Source organism: Vanessa tameamea, chromosome 5 (assembly GCF_037043105.1).
Source record: "Vanessa tameamea isolate UH-Manoa-2023 chromosome 5, ilVanTame1 primary haplotype, whole genome shotgun sequence".
Taxonomy (NCBI): Eukaryota; Metazoa; Arthropoda; class Insecta; order Lepidoptera; family Nymphalidae; genus Vanessa; species Vanessa tameamea.
This window is the reverse complement of record NC_087313.1, coordinates 13,544,167-13,562,688: the sequence shown is the minus strand read 5'-3', so window position 1 is coordinate 13,562,688 and position 18,522 is coordinate 13,544,167. Positions and strand designations below refer to the sequence as shown.

General features: G+C 32.3%; 2 protein-coding genes across 3 annotated transcripts in view; one reads left to right on the top strand and one right to left on the bottom strand.

The window, feature by feature from the left end:
- The window catches only part of Shakb (shaking B), a 131,034-nt gene that overhangs the window by 7,319 nt on the left and 105,193 nt on the right, over positions 1–18,522 (top strand). The gene's annotated exons all lie outside the window — the stretch shown is intronic.
- Positions 11,380–18,016, bottom strand: LOC135194836 (uncharacterized). Its single transcript, XM_064220938.1, has 6 exons — positions 17,654–18,016; positions 13,604–13,758; positions 13,039–13,129; positions 12,504–12,650; positions 11,683–11,802; positions 11,380–11,604 (listed from the first exon to the last, which is right to left on the bottom strand). The coding sequence occupies exons 1-6, from the start codon at positions 17,714–17,716 to the stop codon at positions 11,380–11,382; spliced, it is 801 nt and encodes a 266-aa protein (XP_064077008.1). The 5' UTR covers positions 17,717–18,016.

Below are 18,522 nucleotides of genomic sequence, written 5' to 3'. Positions count from 1 at the left end.
TCTCGTGCTCCACCGAGTACCGTGTACCATCACAGTGCTCCATCGCCATGGAAGAAATGTGTTTGTCCCAAATGAAAATCTACCACATCTGTATCAGACAAAAATGGGTGAATGTGGTGGAATCACCACCAAATCTTCTCGTCAAAGGGCAGGAGACCTAAGTCCTGCTGTGGGGCATTTACAGGCTGTTACTTTTTTATTCAAACTTAAGCAGCAATTTAGATATTATATACAGGGTTATTGGTAATTCGATGTATTCCCGTTAGGAGGTGATAGGGGATGACTATTTGCGATAATTTAACCCCCATATGCATAATGAAAAAGTGAACCTATTTGAGTTATTGCGTTTTTTAGATTATTCAAAATAAGTCAAAAATGCAACTTCAAAAATTTATTAAAAAAAAAGTATCAATTAAAATCTTTTTTTTTCTTCTAATTTATAAAAACTATTAAACACTGGATATTTTTCAATATTTAAACAATAATTATCGGTCCAAATTTAAAAATGCGAGACGGAAAACGATATTATTTCAATTTCTTTTTCTCTCTAGTATGCCTGAAAAACAAAAAAAAAACATTATTAAACTTGTTCTGAAGATTATTTTAAAAACATAATCGTTTACTTAGCTTTCCGAAAATGTATAAAAACTAGGAATTTATATCAAAGCAACCGAAATAAAATGATCAGAAAGGACGCTGGTGGAAATTCGTATTCATACTAAAGGTCGCTCTTTAAAATTCCCACAAAATTGATTTAAAATAATATCCAATGTAAAAAAACTAACTTATTTACTTAGCTTACATACTTAATGCAAATTTAAAATAAAATTTAGATACATAAACAGTTCAGTAGCTAAGTTAAGAGAATCAGAAGAAAATAAATAGATTTTAAATGATATTTTTTTTTAAAATAAATTTTTGACTTATTTTGAAAAATCTAAAAACGCGATAAATCCAAAATGGTTCACTTTTGCAATATGCATATGGGGTTAAAATTGTCGCAAATAGTCACCCCTATCACCTCCTAACGGAAATACGTCGAATTACCAATAACTCTGTATATAGTGACATCAACTATTACTCTTATATATGACTATACTATTACTATCAAGCAGAATCACTCTAATTATTATAACATAACACTTATACAGACTGCTCTAAAAGCAAAGACCAGGTTTTCGTATTCATTACCTAGAATTGTTCGTCATCTGTACCGTACTTACAAAAGTCATTTCAAAATACTTAAATTAACCGCTAAAGTTGTTCGAGCGTCCAGATTGAGATCATCTCGGCTTATATGAAGCGAAATCGTAATTAAATATCACATTTATAGCCTCGTATACTTTTATGATAAGAAATAAATTTTGTCCCGACGAATCGAGAGATTTCAATTAAAATGAGGAATGTTACAAGTTTTTTTGGAACTTCAAAGCAAAAAATGTTTTTCTATTTTACGAAATACAACAAATGCATACTGCTCATAAATAATATATGTCTCTTATTAGTGTATGATGTATGACTTAATAGAGAAACACATATTTTACTTCTAGAGTTTTCCTTTAAGTGGCAGTGATAAATTATACTGTATATTAATATTTCCTTATTTCAGAACGCACCCAATACGTCAAACTGACAATCCGGTAGCGCGGCAAAATTAACACAACATGGCCGACACAAATCTTATACATTAGTAACTGAATACACGTTAATTATTGCCATTATCGGCGAAATTACAATATCTAGAAATACCATGCATCGATTTCATAATTTAAAATAAGGTATTTAACATATATTTAACATATATTAGATGTAACTAGTTTGATGCTTTAAAAACAAATATTTAGACATTGTTTTGAATATAACATAACGAACAATGATAGCAAAAAGATTTCTTTAGTTTTACTATGTAAAAGATATATTTTCTATGACATATATATGTGCTTAGATTATTTATACTAGAGAGACTGTCAAAGCTGAAAACGAGTTGAAAAAATTTCATGCACACTAAGATCATAAAGTTTGTTTGTTTTTATAGTGCGTCACTCAATTTAGATATATAAATAATCAAAGGATATGTGTTTAATCTGTGGCTAGTGACAGAAAATTCATTTGACATTTTATAGAGAATCGAGGGGTAATTATTAGAATTTTAAAATAAATACTTAAGTGTTAGTAATCTATAAAAAAAATTATAATACTGGTTATAAAAGATAAAAAGAGGCGCTTTCCGTTACTACCAGATAATATACACATTCAGTGCGATTATTATAACGAATGAGCCGAGATGGCCCAGTAGTTAGAACGCGTACTTTTTAACTGATGATTGCGGGTTCAAACCAGGCAAGCACCACTGATTTTGTATGTAATTTATGTTTATAATTCATCTCGTACTGGGTGATGAAAGAAAATATCATGAGAAACCTGCATGTGTCTAATTTCAAAGAAATTCTGCCACATGTGATTCCACCAATCCGCATTGGAGAAGCGTGGTGGAATATGCTCCTAACCTTCTCCTCAAAAGGAGAGGAGGCCTTAACTCAACAGTGAAAAATTTACAGGCTGTACATGTAGTTATAACAAATGTTTAAAATATTTATATTATTGCGACGAGAAGTTGCGATAAATCAAAAGTGTATAAGAAATAAAAATTCGAGAACTAAAATATAGAATACAATAATTTTAAAAATATATTATTCTTTTGTCATTGATTAAAAATACAGGTTTATATAAAACTACATCGTATATTGTGTGCAATCACAAAGAGCGGTTGACCAAACTGAACACTACATTGTGAGGGACCATTGTGCGGACCGAACAACTCGACAGATAAATGTGATGCTGTTCTGTTGAATGTGTCGCTTGTATATCAGAATTTATTTCTAGCTCTATTAACTAAACTACTAAGCTCCACAAAGTACTCCCTTAGTACGTTTATAAACATCTACTGTCTCGGAAAAGGGTAAATGTTTTCAGACCTGGGTAAAGTTTTCTAGTCTTATGGAAAAGGATTGAAACTTATTCCAACACACTGCTCCATTAGTAGTTACAGACGTGGTAGAATTTCATCCAATATGCAGATTTCCTTACGATGTGATGAAAAGCGTAGCGTATACTCCGCCCCGTCTTAAGCCGTATTAAACAAGCGGCCTCTGCACGCTGTTTACTGTTATTTTTCTATGAACCACCAGGGTTACAGTAGGTCTTTGTAAATTCTACTTTTTTCCTTGGCGGTAGGCCTTTGTTTGTCTAGATCGGTACCACCCACTAATATATGTATATTTTTGCAGCAAAGATCGATATTTAATATTGGTGCGTTCCCGTTTGAAGGGTGAGTGAGTCAGTGTAACTACAGGCATAAGACACATCTTATCTCCCAAGGTTGGTGGTTCAGTATCTATTGGCAGTGGTGACTACTTACCATTAGGATAATTTGCCAGTCCACTTATGAAAAAAAAAAATGCAATTAAAACATATGTACTTGTATATTTTTAATAAAACCATATCTAAAATAGCTGACTTTTTATACTTAGTCATTTAAATAACGCCACGCCTTTTCAAATGTTTTTATTTTCATAAAAAAACAGGCTTAAGAATTAAACCGCAGTATATCTAACACGTCCAACAAAGTCGCGTAATTTTTTAAGTGCATGTTTTGGTTAACGCCTGGCTCAAGATAATGTGTTATATTTACATAAAGAACGTAAGTAAGGATATATTAATCTTGTTAGCTTTATTTGTTACAAAATCCGTCGCTTTAATGTCCTCTGAACTTGTCTTTAACGTTATTAACGAGATCGTCGGTCGAGAATCTGGACTGGTCCTTATTTAAACTCTCAGTGTACCCAGGTGTAACATAAAAAATAGACCCGATGCTAAATGATAATTCTTTGTAATTGTAATTATAATATTGTATTTCAAATGGGGTTAGTACTTTTTGATAAAGGGAACAAAGTCCTAGCCCTGCGAAATTAAGAGTGTGAGAATCAAAATAATGCACCTTAATTAGCACGACTAAGAAACTACTTTGTGGTCTGCCTGCATCTTACAACCGCCCTATGTGTCTGCTTTTGTAAATATATGTATTTAATAATAATATAAATATTATATATAAATTTAAGTTTTGCTCAAATAACGCAAATTTGTATAAAATTTAAGCAGCTATGAAATTATATAAAATATAGTAGGAACGGGAATAAGTGTCTGCCATTAAATTTTTCTATATTTTTTCTTTTATATTTTAAGATATAAAAACAGCAGACATGCTGCGATTACGTTTTGAAAGTCAATTTTTAAACTTTTCGACTCATTGACACGTTCAAAGGAACCCTCGATGGGAATAGTGAACCTCCCCCTCGGCACATTTGCCCAACGGCAGGTGAAACAATATACCTGGCATTAGTATGAGTATGCTACTATACTGTAAGTCTGCGGAACACTGGCTCTTAGACTATTTATCGTCCCTGACGGGAGACTCAGCTCCGTAGTATATGCGGTTAGGAAAGTTAGATAATTGACTAATGTTGATACTGCTCGTTTAGTATACTTTGTTTACCTCATAGAATTATGTCTTACAGCATGTTGCATCAGGGTAAGGCTATATATATTGAAAAAATACAAATGAGCTGTCCGGTCTGTTGATACTCTTGGCGCTCGGACTCTCTTCGGGATGTTTTTAATAAAGTGGGTATATTTACAGTCACAATATTTTTAAAAAAATATTATGTATATTCACAATAAGATATTTTTGAAAAAAATGGTGACATTATTGTATAGACACGAGGAGGAAAGGTAAACTAATAATACCTAGTTTTCGACTTCGCAAAGTCAAGTCATATCCTTCCTGGGCACGTTATTCGTTCCTATAGTAACGTTTCACAGCTTTTTTAAACTCGATCTATTAAAAATTTAAAGCTCTTGTCAAAAAATATCGATAAATAAGGTATTACTCAAAACAATATTATACTAAAGAAAAAAAAGCGTGGACTCAGTATTTATCAATTTCGTTAATTGTACTTTACTTTACTGACTCTGTAATTAAAATTATGGAAACGAGTAACTACTGAGTTTCTTGTCGGTTCTTCACAGTAGAATCTACTGTCGGAAACGGTGGTAGCTTCAAATTAAATCACGCTATTTTGTTTGACTGTAACATACGTAATGATCATTACTGTACCGAATCTATTGGTTTCAAGTAAAAGTATTATTTCAAAAAGTAAATAAATCAACAAGGCATAATGCTCGCTAACAATGACGTAGAGAATTTATTTGGACCGTGTTATCGTTCGATCCGCCGGACTCAGCGGTATAAATCTTCGGATCTTATTTATTGGGAAAAATCGCCGCTCACGCACTTCGGAGCTTACATAAATGCATTGGGGAATTAATATATACCCTTAATACTGGGGTGTGGCGTGTTAAGCTTTGTTGGGTGGAAGGAAGATTTACAGGGAGCGGACATTGCAAATCCTTTTCAATAAGAAGTTAATCTTGCTTGATTTTTGCACAAAAAGTTTAAGCTTAATGGCATTAATGTAGGTTGTTTTTAAGTCAGAAGCCAGTTGCTGTGACCACTGTGCAAAAGTATCATTGTGTACACGATATAAAGAGTTTTCCTTCGAATTCATATTCATAGGATAAATTCAATTAAATCATAATATATCCATATTTATTTATGATATAGCACACTATTGTTTTTTTTTTATTATTTAATTTGATATTGTAATTTGTTTTAAAAATTGATTGATTCATAACTTTTTAGTGTTTTACATTTATTTATTTTTAAGTTTCTATGTTTATAAATTTCAAAAGATCTTACCATGTAAATCAAATCCTGCTCGAAGGACCAATTTTTTTACTAAGCATAGTAAAAAATTTTTGCTGTAATTGTTATGAATTTAAATTATGGAAAGACCTGAAGACCTGAAGACCTGTTTACAAGGAGAACAATTAAAGAAGAAGATTTATCTATTTTACTTACTTATTATGTCCACAATCGGTTTGTTTAATTTCATTTGGGAAGGTTGAACTTGTATGACATCCGCTAAATATATTAATTATCTTTATAAGAATCATGTCAAAAAACCGGACGGATTTTAGAATTAGGTATATAAATATTGATATTGTATTTAGCTTCATTAAAAGTATAACACCTCGCCTTGCCTCCACTGATGACAGGGCTGGTTCGTTTTTTGTCCAGAGGATCGGAATTGCCTTTCAACGGGGAAATGCTAATATCATTATTGCCACCATTCCACGCGGTCAAGATTTATACAGTAAATATTTTAATTCATATTACTAAATATATACAATTTAGGGACTTATTTTATGAATTCTTATGTAAATAAAGATATATTTTAATATAAATACACCAAAATGTTTATAGTTAGACAATCAACAAAATTAAATATAATTTTAATAAAATTACAAATTCGAAGTGAGTCTGTTTATTTATTATGCTGTATTAACTATTTAGTAATGATTAAATTATACACACACATAAAATAATTATATATTGTTTAGACAACGTCATTTTCGATAGTCGTACGTATACGTCGCGGGATTAGGTACGGGTCAATACGTAAATGGATTGGCATTCAAATCCGAGCACGTCGATATACTTAACAAGTTTAATATTTACGTCAAGCTGGAGTTGGTTTAAGCTCTACACTGTCAAGGTGCGATATTTAATCATGTATGTGTGTATTACCACTTAGGTATAAAATAAGCGGTTCAAAATTGATATACGGTTTTTTTTTTTTTTATTTAATATAGATAGGTATACCGGTCGAATCGGTGATCATCATCGGCTTTAGACATTGGCATTGTCTGAGATATAAAATATGAGATATTACGTTGACAATTCGACACCAAACTCGAGAACTACATAATTTGTTTTGTTCAATGATTTTAATGGAAAAACTTATAGGCATGTAAAGGTAATTTCATAAAATAACTTGTATTCAAATACTACGAAATAGTTTTGTAAGCGTCCGTCATACTAACGATTTTGTAGCATTGTTGGCTTCTCGACTTTAAACTAGTTTAGCCTAGATACTAGTAATATAATCGATCGTGACATTGGACTGATTTATGAGTCGAGTTCCTTTAGTTACGGTAGACCTGTAATGAATAGACGGAAATCGGTTTAATAGTTGTGCTGAAGTAAACTATTTAAATGTAACCGAGCCTTGGTTATGAAACGATTGCAATTGTCTCGTATCAAAAAATATAATCATATAAATTAATTGTTAACAAATAAGCTGATTATCCCGAGTCGGGTCTATCAATGTAATTGGATTTTTATGACATTTTAATTTAGTTCTAAATGTTAATTTAAAATTTGAGCCGAGATGGACCAGTGGTTAGAACGCGTGCATCTTAACAGATGTTCAAACCCAGGCAAGCACCACTGAATTTTCATGTGCTTAATTTGTGCTTATAATTCATCTCGTGCTCGGCGGTGAAGAAAAACATCGTGAGGAAACCTGCATGTGTGTAATTTTAACGAAATTCTGCCACATGTGTATTCCACCAACCCGCATTGGAGCGGCGTGGTGGAATATGCTCCAAAATCTTCTCCTCAAAAGGAGAGGAGGCCTTAGCCCAGCAGTGGGAAATTTACAGGCTGTTAATGTAAAAAATGTATGTTAATTTAAATTAATTTCGACAAAGTGGTATAACCTTTGTGTTTCATATGTTTCGTGCTGAGACCGAAACTATTTAGAAACGTTGTCACAGTAACAGACTAACGATAAGTATTCAAAGACTTATGTATACGCACGCGTACGATAAATATATACCATAATTTCTTTTAGGTAAATATAAACTTGCTGTAGCTGTAAATATGTTAAACCGGAGATTGAATACAGACCTATGTAAAATGAAGGTCGATTGAAAGCGAACCCTGAATTTATGACCAGTTCCTTCATCATCCAGACCCTTGATCTGGTCTTAAAGTACACCATCGACTTTAGGATCCGCAGAATAATCGTCGATTTACCTTTTTTATACGGTTTCGTTTATTTTAGCGCAAATTCTAGGGTCAGGGTCAAACATTAGATAATGTAAATTATAGTGCATTGAATAGCGAAATGGCGGGAACATTTTGACGCGTCGCCATTTTGTAAAGGCCTATCTTTTTAATGAGCTGTGTGATGTGTGAACAAGTACAACCTTGTACTGGCGTTCATATCGGCGTACAACTCAATTAAGCGTAAAATAAAAAAAAATGTCTTAGAGTTAGGACTGAACCTGCGATTTTCACATCGCTAGACGACTCTTAAATCGTTTAATTTTATCACGATTTATTGGTAATAATATACAATTGTATTGAATTCTATAATAAAACTAGTAGAGTTCTGTGATATAATATTTTAGTTTCTTGATTAAAGTACGTCACTATTTAAATTAAAAGCAATGTAATGACATAAATAACGGTTAATTACCGAATATAAATTGTAATTACGTTAATTATGGTTTTAAATCGTTTTAACGTTGATAAGTCAATAAAATAATTTTCTCTTTGTTTCGACGATCAAATGAATCTTTTTAGTAACTTTTTATTAACAACACATTTGTAAATAGAAATAAATATATCACTAGACTATATTTGAAAAGATATCGTTAGTGGCAAAGAAATATTTTGTCTTCAATGTATGTGAAGCCTAAATGAGGTTATTCGACGAAAATGTTTAGCAAAGTGTCAAGTGTTCCAGCCAATGAACCGCGACTAAATGAGCTCCGTGGAAAAATCGATGGCACTGAAAAAAAGTCGTCCTGCTGTCGGGAACTGTCCTGACATCACCTGGGGAACGAATGAAACGGAACACAAAAAATTGCATAGTTTTTTTTTTAAATACTTGGATAGTCTGACGTGGAGACAATGGTGAAATTTCTATTGTCTCCCAAATAAGTGCAAAACTTTTCAAAGGTAAAAGTAATAACCCAGAAATAAGATTTGAAGTGTACTTCGCAACTTTTTTTATAATATCAAGCAAACGGGCGACAGGGACGTGCAGTAAGAAATATTAATTGTTCGTTACATAGGCAATAACCTTGGGAGCTGAGATGTTATGTGTGTCCCTCGTGCCTGTCACACACAAAAATATTGGGTATTGCTGTTTGGCGGTAGAATATCTGATGAGTAGCCGGTACGTGCCCAGACGTGCTTACAGATAGCTACCATCAAAAGTAAATCCTCTCTTCTGAATCTGTTTCAAATATGAAAGTCAGACTAAGCCCATTTCGTACGAGTGTATGTCGTGTTAAAATCAAAATATTTATTACTAGCGACCCGTCTCGGCTTCGCACGGGTAAATTATTAATAAAGAAAATAATATAAATATAATTTACACCCCGTTCCACTCCGGAAAAATATAGCTTTCTATCAGTGAAAAATAATTTTGGAATGGATCTTTAGTCCCGAAAATTTTCCGCTACATATAAACAAACAAAATGTATCCCTTTATAATATTAGTACAGATTCAAGTCAGTTCTGAAAAAGCACTTCGGTTCCAATCCAAAGTTATAATTTATCCGGCATCATATTTAAGCTATGAAAACATTTTAGATTAAATAACAAAACAAGCTCATATATAAAATCAGTAAAGTTAAAAATTCTATTTTTTATAGGGCAACAAATAATATTTTTTATAAAAATAACCTAGACATAAGATTCGTAATAAATCATATAGAACGTATTGCGCGCGCGGTCCGATTGTAATTGTACTTGGAATGGGGCTACTGAAATAACGGGATAGTACGCGGTTTTACTAAATAATAATAATAGCAGTAAGGTTTAAGGTAAATTTGAATACTTTTCCTAGTTCTTGAGTCTTGGCCTCGTGACCACGTTAGATGCTATCGGTACATAAAATTCCTTTTATTTTAATTTCCGGTCACATTGTCTTTATAAAATAGTTTCTCATGTTAGTAAGATTATAATTATGTTTGTGAATTATTCTAAGCTTCTAAATATAATATATATTATGTACAATAAGAAATATGGTAGTGTCGCACCAATCATTCACCTTAGTCTTATTTAAAAAAAAATTAATAGTAGAAATATATAATTTTGAGCAATTTGAAAGTTTTTTCCAGGATACTGCTCAATTGCCTGTCCAGCGGAGCATTAATTTAGACTGTAAATACTATACTATAACGGATATGACTCGCTCGTTGCGTGGCCTAATAAATGTAAAATTCAAGCGTATAGCAATTTGTAGTTTATTACCTATAAATCTGGTCGGTCTAATAAAAACTTATGTGTGTACGCTCGTGGTGAAATATACGTATAGTTATAGTTTTGAGTGTCATATAAATAAGCAAATAGCGTCAAACTATTACGTTAACTTCTGAATGACAATGAATAAAGGTTATTATCATATAACATTCCTATGATTTATTTAATATCAATGCGTAAAAAAAAAAATTTCCGATATATTATAAATAAAAATTCTGATATATTTACTAAAACGATTTTGAACCAAAAAAAAAAAAGAACCAAATGGTAGATTTTGTAAATCGCCTCAAATTTACTTATCCGAGCCGTAGCTGACAGGTCAATACTTGGCAATTGCAGAACTAACGTACAAAGTGAGCTTCAAAGGCTCTTTCGAGTTTCTGAAGAGCCGGTCTGGGCGCAAGCCAAACATGGGGTTATCGAATTTGCATTTTACATGTACCTTAGCTTTTATTGCAATATATTATCAAGTACTGCTTTCAAAATTCTTAATGCAGCCACGCGTGCCACATAGTGTGCATTTTCGGGATTAAATTATTTCGCAACGAAAACAAGGATTATTTAAACTGAACCTCACGTGTCTTCTGATTGTATTTGTTTATTCTAAATAATGTTTCGTGTTGCTATAAAATATACGAGGCATATTATATTAACAGAGAAATAGGGGAGAATTGCGCTGGAGTTTTTCAAATTGCGTTCTCCTATAATTTTAATTTTATTATTCATAAACTGCAAATGAATTCGAACCTATTCGATGACGTTGCTCCGTTGCTGTTGATGAAATAAGCTATTTAAAATCACGAAAGTGATGAAAAGAACTGTGATGAGGTTGAAAAATGTAAAAGAAAAGAATGATCTAAACTTTAGAAATAATAAACAAAAATAAGTAGAGCTATTCTATAAGAACAAAACTGGACTCATAAAGGAACATGATCGCGAAACGTCAAAAGGTTATTAATATACGATACGAAAATAATGTATCAAGTCGATTTGTAAAATTTGTAAGTGTGTTTGACCACTATGTTTATACCATTTAAAGGACACACGAATCAAAATATCGTATCACAGTAATTTCCCGAGTGAATTCTCACAGAACAGGACTGCAGGTCAAGTTCAATCGAAGACAAATATTCTCAAGGTTATTTATTATTAACAATTCCAAGCCAAGTGGGTGGACAGGTATCTTTGAACGCAGGACTTGAATGGGCCAAATGAATGTCCAATAGTTCAGCAACCGGTAACAGCCTTGATGCTAATGCCTTCAGCATGTCGATAACCTGAGGCCCCACCATCTGCGGCTTTGTTGCCAGAACGTCCAAGGATTTAACCCGAATTGCAAAGTTTATTGTGTTCCGAAGATGATACTGTAATATAATTATTAGGTATTTTTTATTATTCGAAGAAATATGAGTTAATATCGTTTTACTAGAAAACTTAAATACTTGAATAAGTAAGGCGACTCCAAGATGCACCGGCTTTATTTCCAAGTTTTTGAGTTTCTTGATCAAGATTTTAGGCGTCAAGTCGTCCACGCTACCCAACTCGGCCATTATTCTAGGCGTCTGTGAAAATATTTAATTAAACATAAAATATTGTTATGATCTTATCAAATAAAACATGAATTGAATTTTTTTTTATTGTGAAGCATTGTAAATTTTATGAATACGTCACAGAATAATATTGACATTTCAAAAACCTTGTAGCTGTGATACGGTCAATAAAACTATAAAATTTTCTATTTTTTTTTCGAACAGTATATGAATATATTTCGCATAATTTGTAGCTGAAACTAGTTTAATGTAATTTAAAATGCATATGATGAAGACTGTGACCCAATTGAGTCAGCGAATATAATAAATTCGCTGATAAAGTATCGTTCATTCAAGAGATGTGATGTCAAACGTGGGATTGTACTTGGCCTGAAGTACGGGTCGCCGACCATTGACCTTGATTGCATGTCTATATTTTTGAACAAAAGTAGAAAGGCTAACGAAGAAATGCTCAACTGATGGCATGTGATATTTTCCTATAGATATTGCACCCATAACTGACACCTTCGCATCACCATACATATATTCAGTGTCCGATCCAAGCCTTAGAGAGCAGGTAAATTCATCTTAGACGGCCGTCACACTGGTAGTAAGCACATGGTTGCAAAAACAATGAGGAACCTCAATCATTAGCTCCAACCTGTCTCAGCTCCATGTCAAAGATACATTTAAGGAATGGTACTTGTTCTATCCGAGAAATATTCAGGTCTTACGGTTAACATGACATCGTACAGACGTGCACATGCGTGAAAAACTTGCGCATCAGCCATCTGGTCGTGCATGTCTTTGCTCTCGACGGACATGTAGTAACGATGTGCGGTGTCAATTCGAGTCGCTGCGCTACTGTTGCGGGGCAGGTCCTGGAGGCAACATTAAGTAGCCCATGATTAGGATGGAAAGTCTATTGGCTTATCCTAAAAAAATTCACAAGCAGCCGTATGAAGTTGGCTGTTATTATGTCACATTAGTTTGCTACAAGAGTATCATACACACTTGCTTAATATTATCTCTCGTTGAGTTAAACTCAATTAAGAATTGCTAAGATAAAACCAGAAAAACAATAATGGAAATACCCATCTTTCCTATAAGCTATTTTACAGAACTTTATAATTTAATATGTCAAAATTAAATTGTGTCAACACGACATACGCTGTGATGCTAACTATGATGAAAGTGTTGAAACGGATTTTGAAAACTTTAACGTAAACTGTACGTAATTGGAGTTCAGCAGTCAAAACAATAGCTGACCTTAGCGATGTCAATGAGTTTCATGATGAGGGCGGAGTAGACGCGCCGGCTGATGGCGTCGGTTCGCCTCGAGCGGTAATTATCAACTTCCCTGCAAACGATAACGCGATATCATTATTATGCAGAATAATAACGTCTAAAGAATTCTCTGGAAGTTTGTAAGTGATTCTAATTGAGTAAATAAAGTTGTATGGAAGATTGTTAATTACGCTTTGAGAGTTAGAATTTAATATTTTGATAGCAATTTGTTAATCTAACTTATTATATTATACGTGTTCTACCAATAAGTTAAGAGGCTGGTGGTGCAGGTGGTGTGGTAGAAGGAATTGTTGAAGTTTCAAACATTGCCAATGATTAAGGGCTGTAGTTACCGCTTACCATTGCCATTCCGTTTCCTATTGCCATCATGTACCATAACCTACCTATATCATAAAAACGCCAGCAGTGTAGAGTTTAATGTAGAAGTAAGGTCTAGAAATGACAATATTATATTCGTATAGAGCTTATACAAATCTCGGGACGGAGATGGTCATTTTATTCATCGAATAAAACTCGGTTTTCTTACCGTTTCACAATATATTTGATGATCAGTGACATGGTGCGGTTGAGATACACCTGGTTCTCCTTCTTCAGGTCGAAGACGAGTTCCTCGTCGAAATTAGTATCTTGTAATGCTTCTACGATTGCTTTAGCTAAACGACGATTTTCTTGGAAAACATTCTAAATAACATGAATGTCATAGATATTTAATACTATTATTTTATAACATTTGATTCATTGTAACAGATGATCATTTTTATTATATGACAAATTGGAAAATATCTATTTGTCATTCTTTCCACTAAACAAGTACTACATTTCGATTTTTGACGTATTTTAATAAAAAAAATGAATTCACTTGTTGCTAGGGCTCTGTGCAAGGCTGTTTAAGTACAACCCACTCATCAAATATTCTAGCGGCAAACACCAATACTTTTAATGTTATTAATTAATACTAATAATGTTGTTTTCTGATTTAAAGGACGAGGTGTGAACTTATACCATAAACAAACGACTGTTTTATAAATTGATCAACAGTTAAATATTTACTACAAAAATTACTTTTTTTTTATTGAAATAGAAAGCTAGATTGGACATCGACCATCTGGTCACCATGGCCCAGAGACATTAACAATGTAAGCAATGCTAATTATAACATACACAGTTAATACGGGTATATAGAACTAATGGAACTAACATCCTATGACTCATGTGCTTGTAATTACACTGGCTAAGTTATCCTATGAATCGAAACAAAGCCATACAATTTTTTTTCCGGCAAAATATTTTGTGTGAATAGATCCTACTAATACCCAGACTACTAAAACATATAAATATATAATACAACATTACATTAACAGCCTGTAAATTTCCCACTGCTGGGCTCCTCTCCCTTTGAGGAGAAGGTCTGGAGCATATTCCACCACGCTGCTCCAATGCGGGTTGGTGGATACGCATATGGCAGAATTTCGTTGAAATTGCATCGTTGAAACATGCAGGTTTCCTCGCGATGTTTTCCTTCACCGCCGAGCACGAGATGAATTATAAAGATATGAAAATTCAGTGGTGCTTGCCTGGGTTTGAACTCGCAATCATCGATTAATTTCCACGCGTTCTAACCACTGGGCCATCTCGGCTAAATATATAAACTAAATAACTAATAATTAAATTTTAATACTAATCCACTGATCGCGGCGTCGCACGGGAAGAATAAGGGAATATACATAGAAGGAAAAAAAAGTTTTTTGTTAGAGTCAGGGTCTTCTGGTGCAAATCCCAATAAAATTAAATATATAAAAAGCAAAAAGAGACATCGTATGAATAACGATTTGTATGGTGATGTCAATAGGCAAGTCTCGAAGTGTCAATGGGAATGGAGCGGTCTGGGGGTGAGAGGCTGACGGGCCACTTGGGGCCACGTTCGCGAGAAACCGTAAATCGATACGTCAACGGATGTTACGTGTTAAAATCATTGTTTGTGTGCTGTGAAGGCCTTCTTATTAAACCATACGATGGTAAAAGAATACGAGTTTTTTTTAAACTATTAATAAAATATGATTCGAAACAAAAGTATCTATTTTTCAAGAAGACTCGTACAAGCACTTTCGAGAAGCAATTTAACAAGACTAAATTCATTTAAAATCAACTACCGTCTTGAAATTAGTTAACATGTTAAAACTTGTGAATGTTGTGTACATTTTTAATTGATATATCAGTGAATGCTACGGTTATACGTAGTTTATGTTTTTACTTTTTAATGTAAACTATTTATGTACGTAAATAATAAATATTTTATCAAAATCAAGAAATACTACGGTTTTACCAAATAATTCAATTTACAAATTGGTTGGGTTAAAAATGATCTTATCTACCTATCTATCTATTATATATAAACAATTAAGTTATTATATATATGAAGGAATCTTAACCGATGATTTCGGGTTCAAACCCAGGATAGTGCCACTGAATTTTCATGTGCTTAATTTGTGTTTATATTTTATCTCGTGCTCGGCGGTGAAGGAAAACATCGTGAGGAAACCTGCATGTGTCTAATTTCAACGAAATTCTGCCACATGTGTATTCCACCAAACCGCATTGGAGCAGCGTGGTAGAATATTCTCCAAAACCTTCTCCTCAAAGGGAGAGGATGCCTTAGCCCAGCAGTGGCAAATTTACAGGCTGTTAATGTGAATATGAATATATGAAGGTTAAAAATATATAACAAAGCCTAAAGCACATAATATCGCTTGCTATATTCACTGTGGTCGGCATCAGTTTGGTAAACTGGAATCGAACTCCAAATATATAAAGAAGGCGGTCTAAGCACGCCACCAAAGCATACTCTATTCCAATGGGAATAGGAAAGAACCGAAACAAACCGTACTTTTCAATATCACGAGTGTTTTGTTGATAAGTCCGCTTTATGATTTACTACAAACAGTTCTTGATTAATATATCTTCACTTTTAATATAACAATATTTCACTTAACTACGTAAATCCACTTAAATTAGACTTCGAAAGTAACGAAAACAGTTCTGCCGACATTCAAAACGCCATTTTTCGATGAACGAACAATTAAAATGGAGGCCTCACTAAGGATGTTCGCTAGACGAATGGAGAATGAATAAATTTATACAGATAAAAAATATATTATTTTAGTTTTAACATACAGTTTAGACTTTTTTTAAATATATATTTATTTGATTATAACCAATCATATGGATTATAATAAAATATAATATATCCTATAGAAAGTCAGATAATGTTCGATAAAAATGTTATTATTTTATATAGTAAGGTATAGACAAAAAATTTAAAAGAATTAATTCATTTTAACGAAATAAAAAATCTTAAAATATAGATCAGTTTTATGCAAAGCAACACTTAATTTACAGTTTTGAAAATAATACAAAAGTAAGATATTATTCGGAATTATCAAAAGTTTTTTTTTTACGACCTGGCTTTGTTTAAACGAACTGTAACCGATTTAGTATTTACGACCTTTTGCCTTTGCCTACTGACTTTTGATTTGCCATCAACACGGCCTACGCTGATTGAACATTACTTTTTCGGTTTGAAGATTAAGATAAGATGTTATTTTTAATTACATTTTGTTTTTTTTTTTTTCAAAAAATTTAATGCTAAGAAATGTATTTCAAGGTCAAAGTCGTTTTAGATGTAAGATAAATTAAGAATTTCTTTGAAAGATATATAAAATGTTATTTATTCAAAACCTTAGTATTATACAATACGTCATATGTCTTGAAAATGCCACTTCATTATTGAAACATACAATATTTCTTTTTATTAATGATGGAATAAAAATCTATTCATATAAATGAAATTGTGAGTGTTTCTATGACTTATCACTGAAAATAACTACCTCTTTATAAGTTAATAAGGCTATTTGCGAAATACCACGATCCAAATCAAAACTAACGACCTAATTTTTATTTAAGCCTAAAAATGCTGCTATCTAAAAATTTGAATATGTACGTTTCTTGCAATTTATATAAAATTTATTTAAAAAATTACGTAAAACCAATAAAATATATCGTTCCTTAGCATTCTTTAGGCATTCACTCAATAATTTTCTCCTCACTAGTGTAACTAAAATGTTCTGTCAATTCAAAGTCAAAGTTGTTTATTTATGTTTTCTCCTATTCCCATTGGAATAGAGTATAGCTTATCTATTTCACAGTAAGTGGTCACGTCTATACGAATAATATCCATGCCAGCGTTTGGCAAAGTACTGGCACTTAGTCGGTACGTACTGTGAATTTTTATATAGTCGTTTGCTCTGAAATTTTATAAAACTGCCGTTTTAAAATCCTTTTTTAATTATTACAAGCTAACACAAAAATAACTACCAATTTTTTTAAAATATCTATTCCCTATATAATTAATTATCATTTATTTATTTAACACTTTATACGTTATAGAAATAAAATAGATAGATAATATCACATGATGAAATAATAAAAAGTGAGCTTGTACTTTTACGAGATCTATCAACAACAACAAACACACTATTTAAAATACGTAGTAAGTATAAAAATATGTGTAATCAATTACCTCTTGAGAATTGGCGGGAATTAAATAAAAAATGACAAACAAAATGGCGGTCTTCAGCGACATTTTCAACTGCGTTGTATGTTAACAGCTATATCATTTCATTTCCACTAACATATCTAGTCTCAGAGTGAATTTTTAACGAATATGGCCGATTTAAAATTCCGTCCAGGGAATTCTTCCCCGCAAATGGAGCCAGGAATATTTTAAAAATGTATTTTAACTATGACGTCTCTCTCGAAAGTTTTTTAAACTGTTGGCCAGACGTTGAACTACGAATATACGGCGTTAGAAACCGGAGGCTGGTTTGTTTGTGTTCATGAAATTAAGTTTGTCAATTTATCTTCGTTGTATTTTTATGGTGTATAAAAAATATGACGTTCATTTTTAATTTTACAATAATATTTTTGTTCTTTTAATAGTGTAAATGTTTTTATTGACATTAAAAAAATATATATCTCATAGTGTTTATAAATATAAAATAAAAAATATATTTATTTTATTTTATTTAGCTTTATTTATAATGGAACAACTGTTCGAAATATAAAATAGTGTTTTTTTTATTGAAGTAAAACCACGGTTGAGCACAAGTACAATATTAAAGTGGCGTAAAATGATATTTCAGGTTTACGCGGCGAGCAATAAAATGAAATTGTTTTTATGTTTCCATTTTGTAACGTTGCCTTGCTGTTATGTTTTTGATGTAACTGTTTATATTTCCGTTACAAAGACCTTTTCTGTATTTCTGCATTTTATTTATTGCAAAAAGGTTGCAGGTTTTTGAATAGGAGTTTATAATAAAAAAATATACATTTAAGTAAATATTTTTATCTAATAAAATATAACTTATTTAAGATAAAATTAAATTTTAA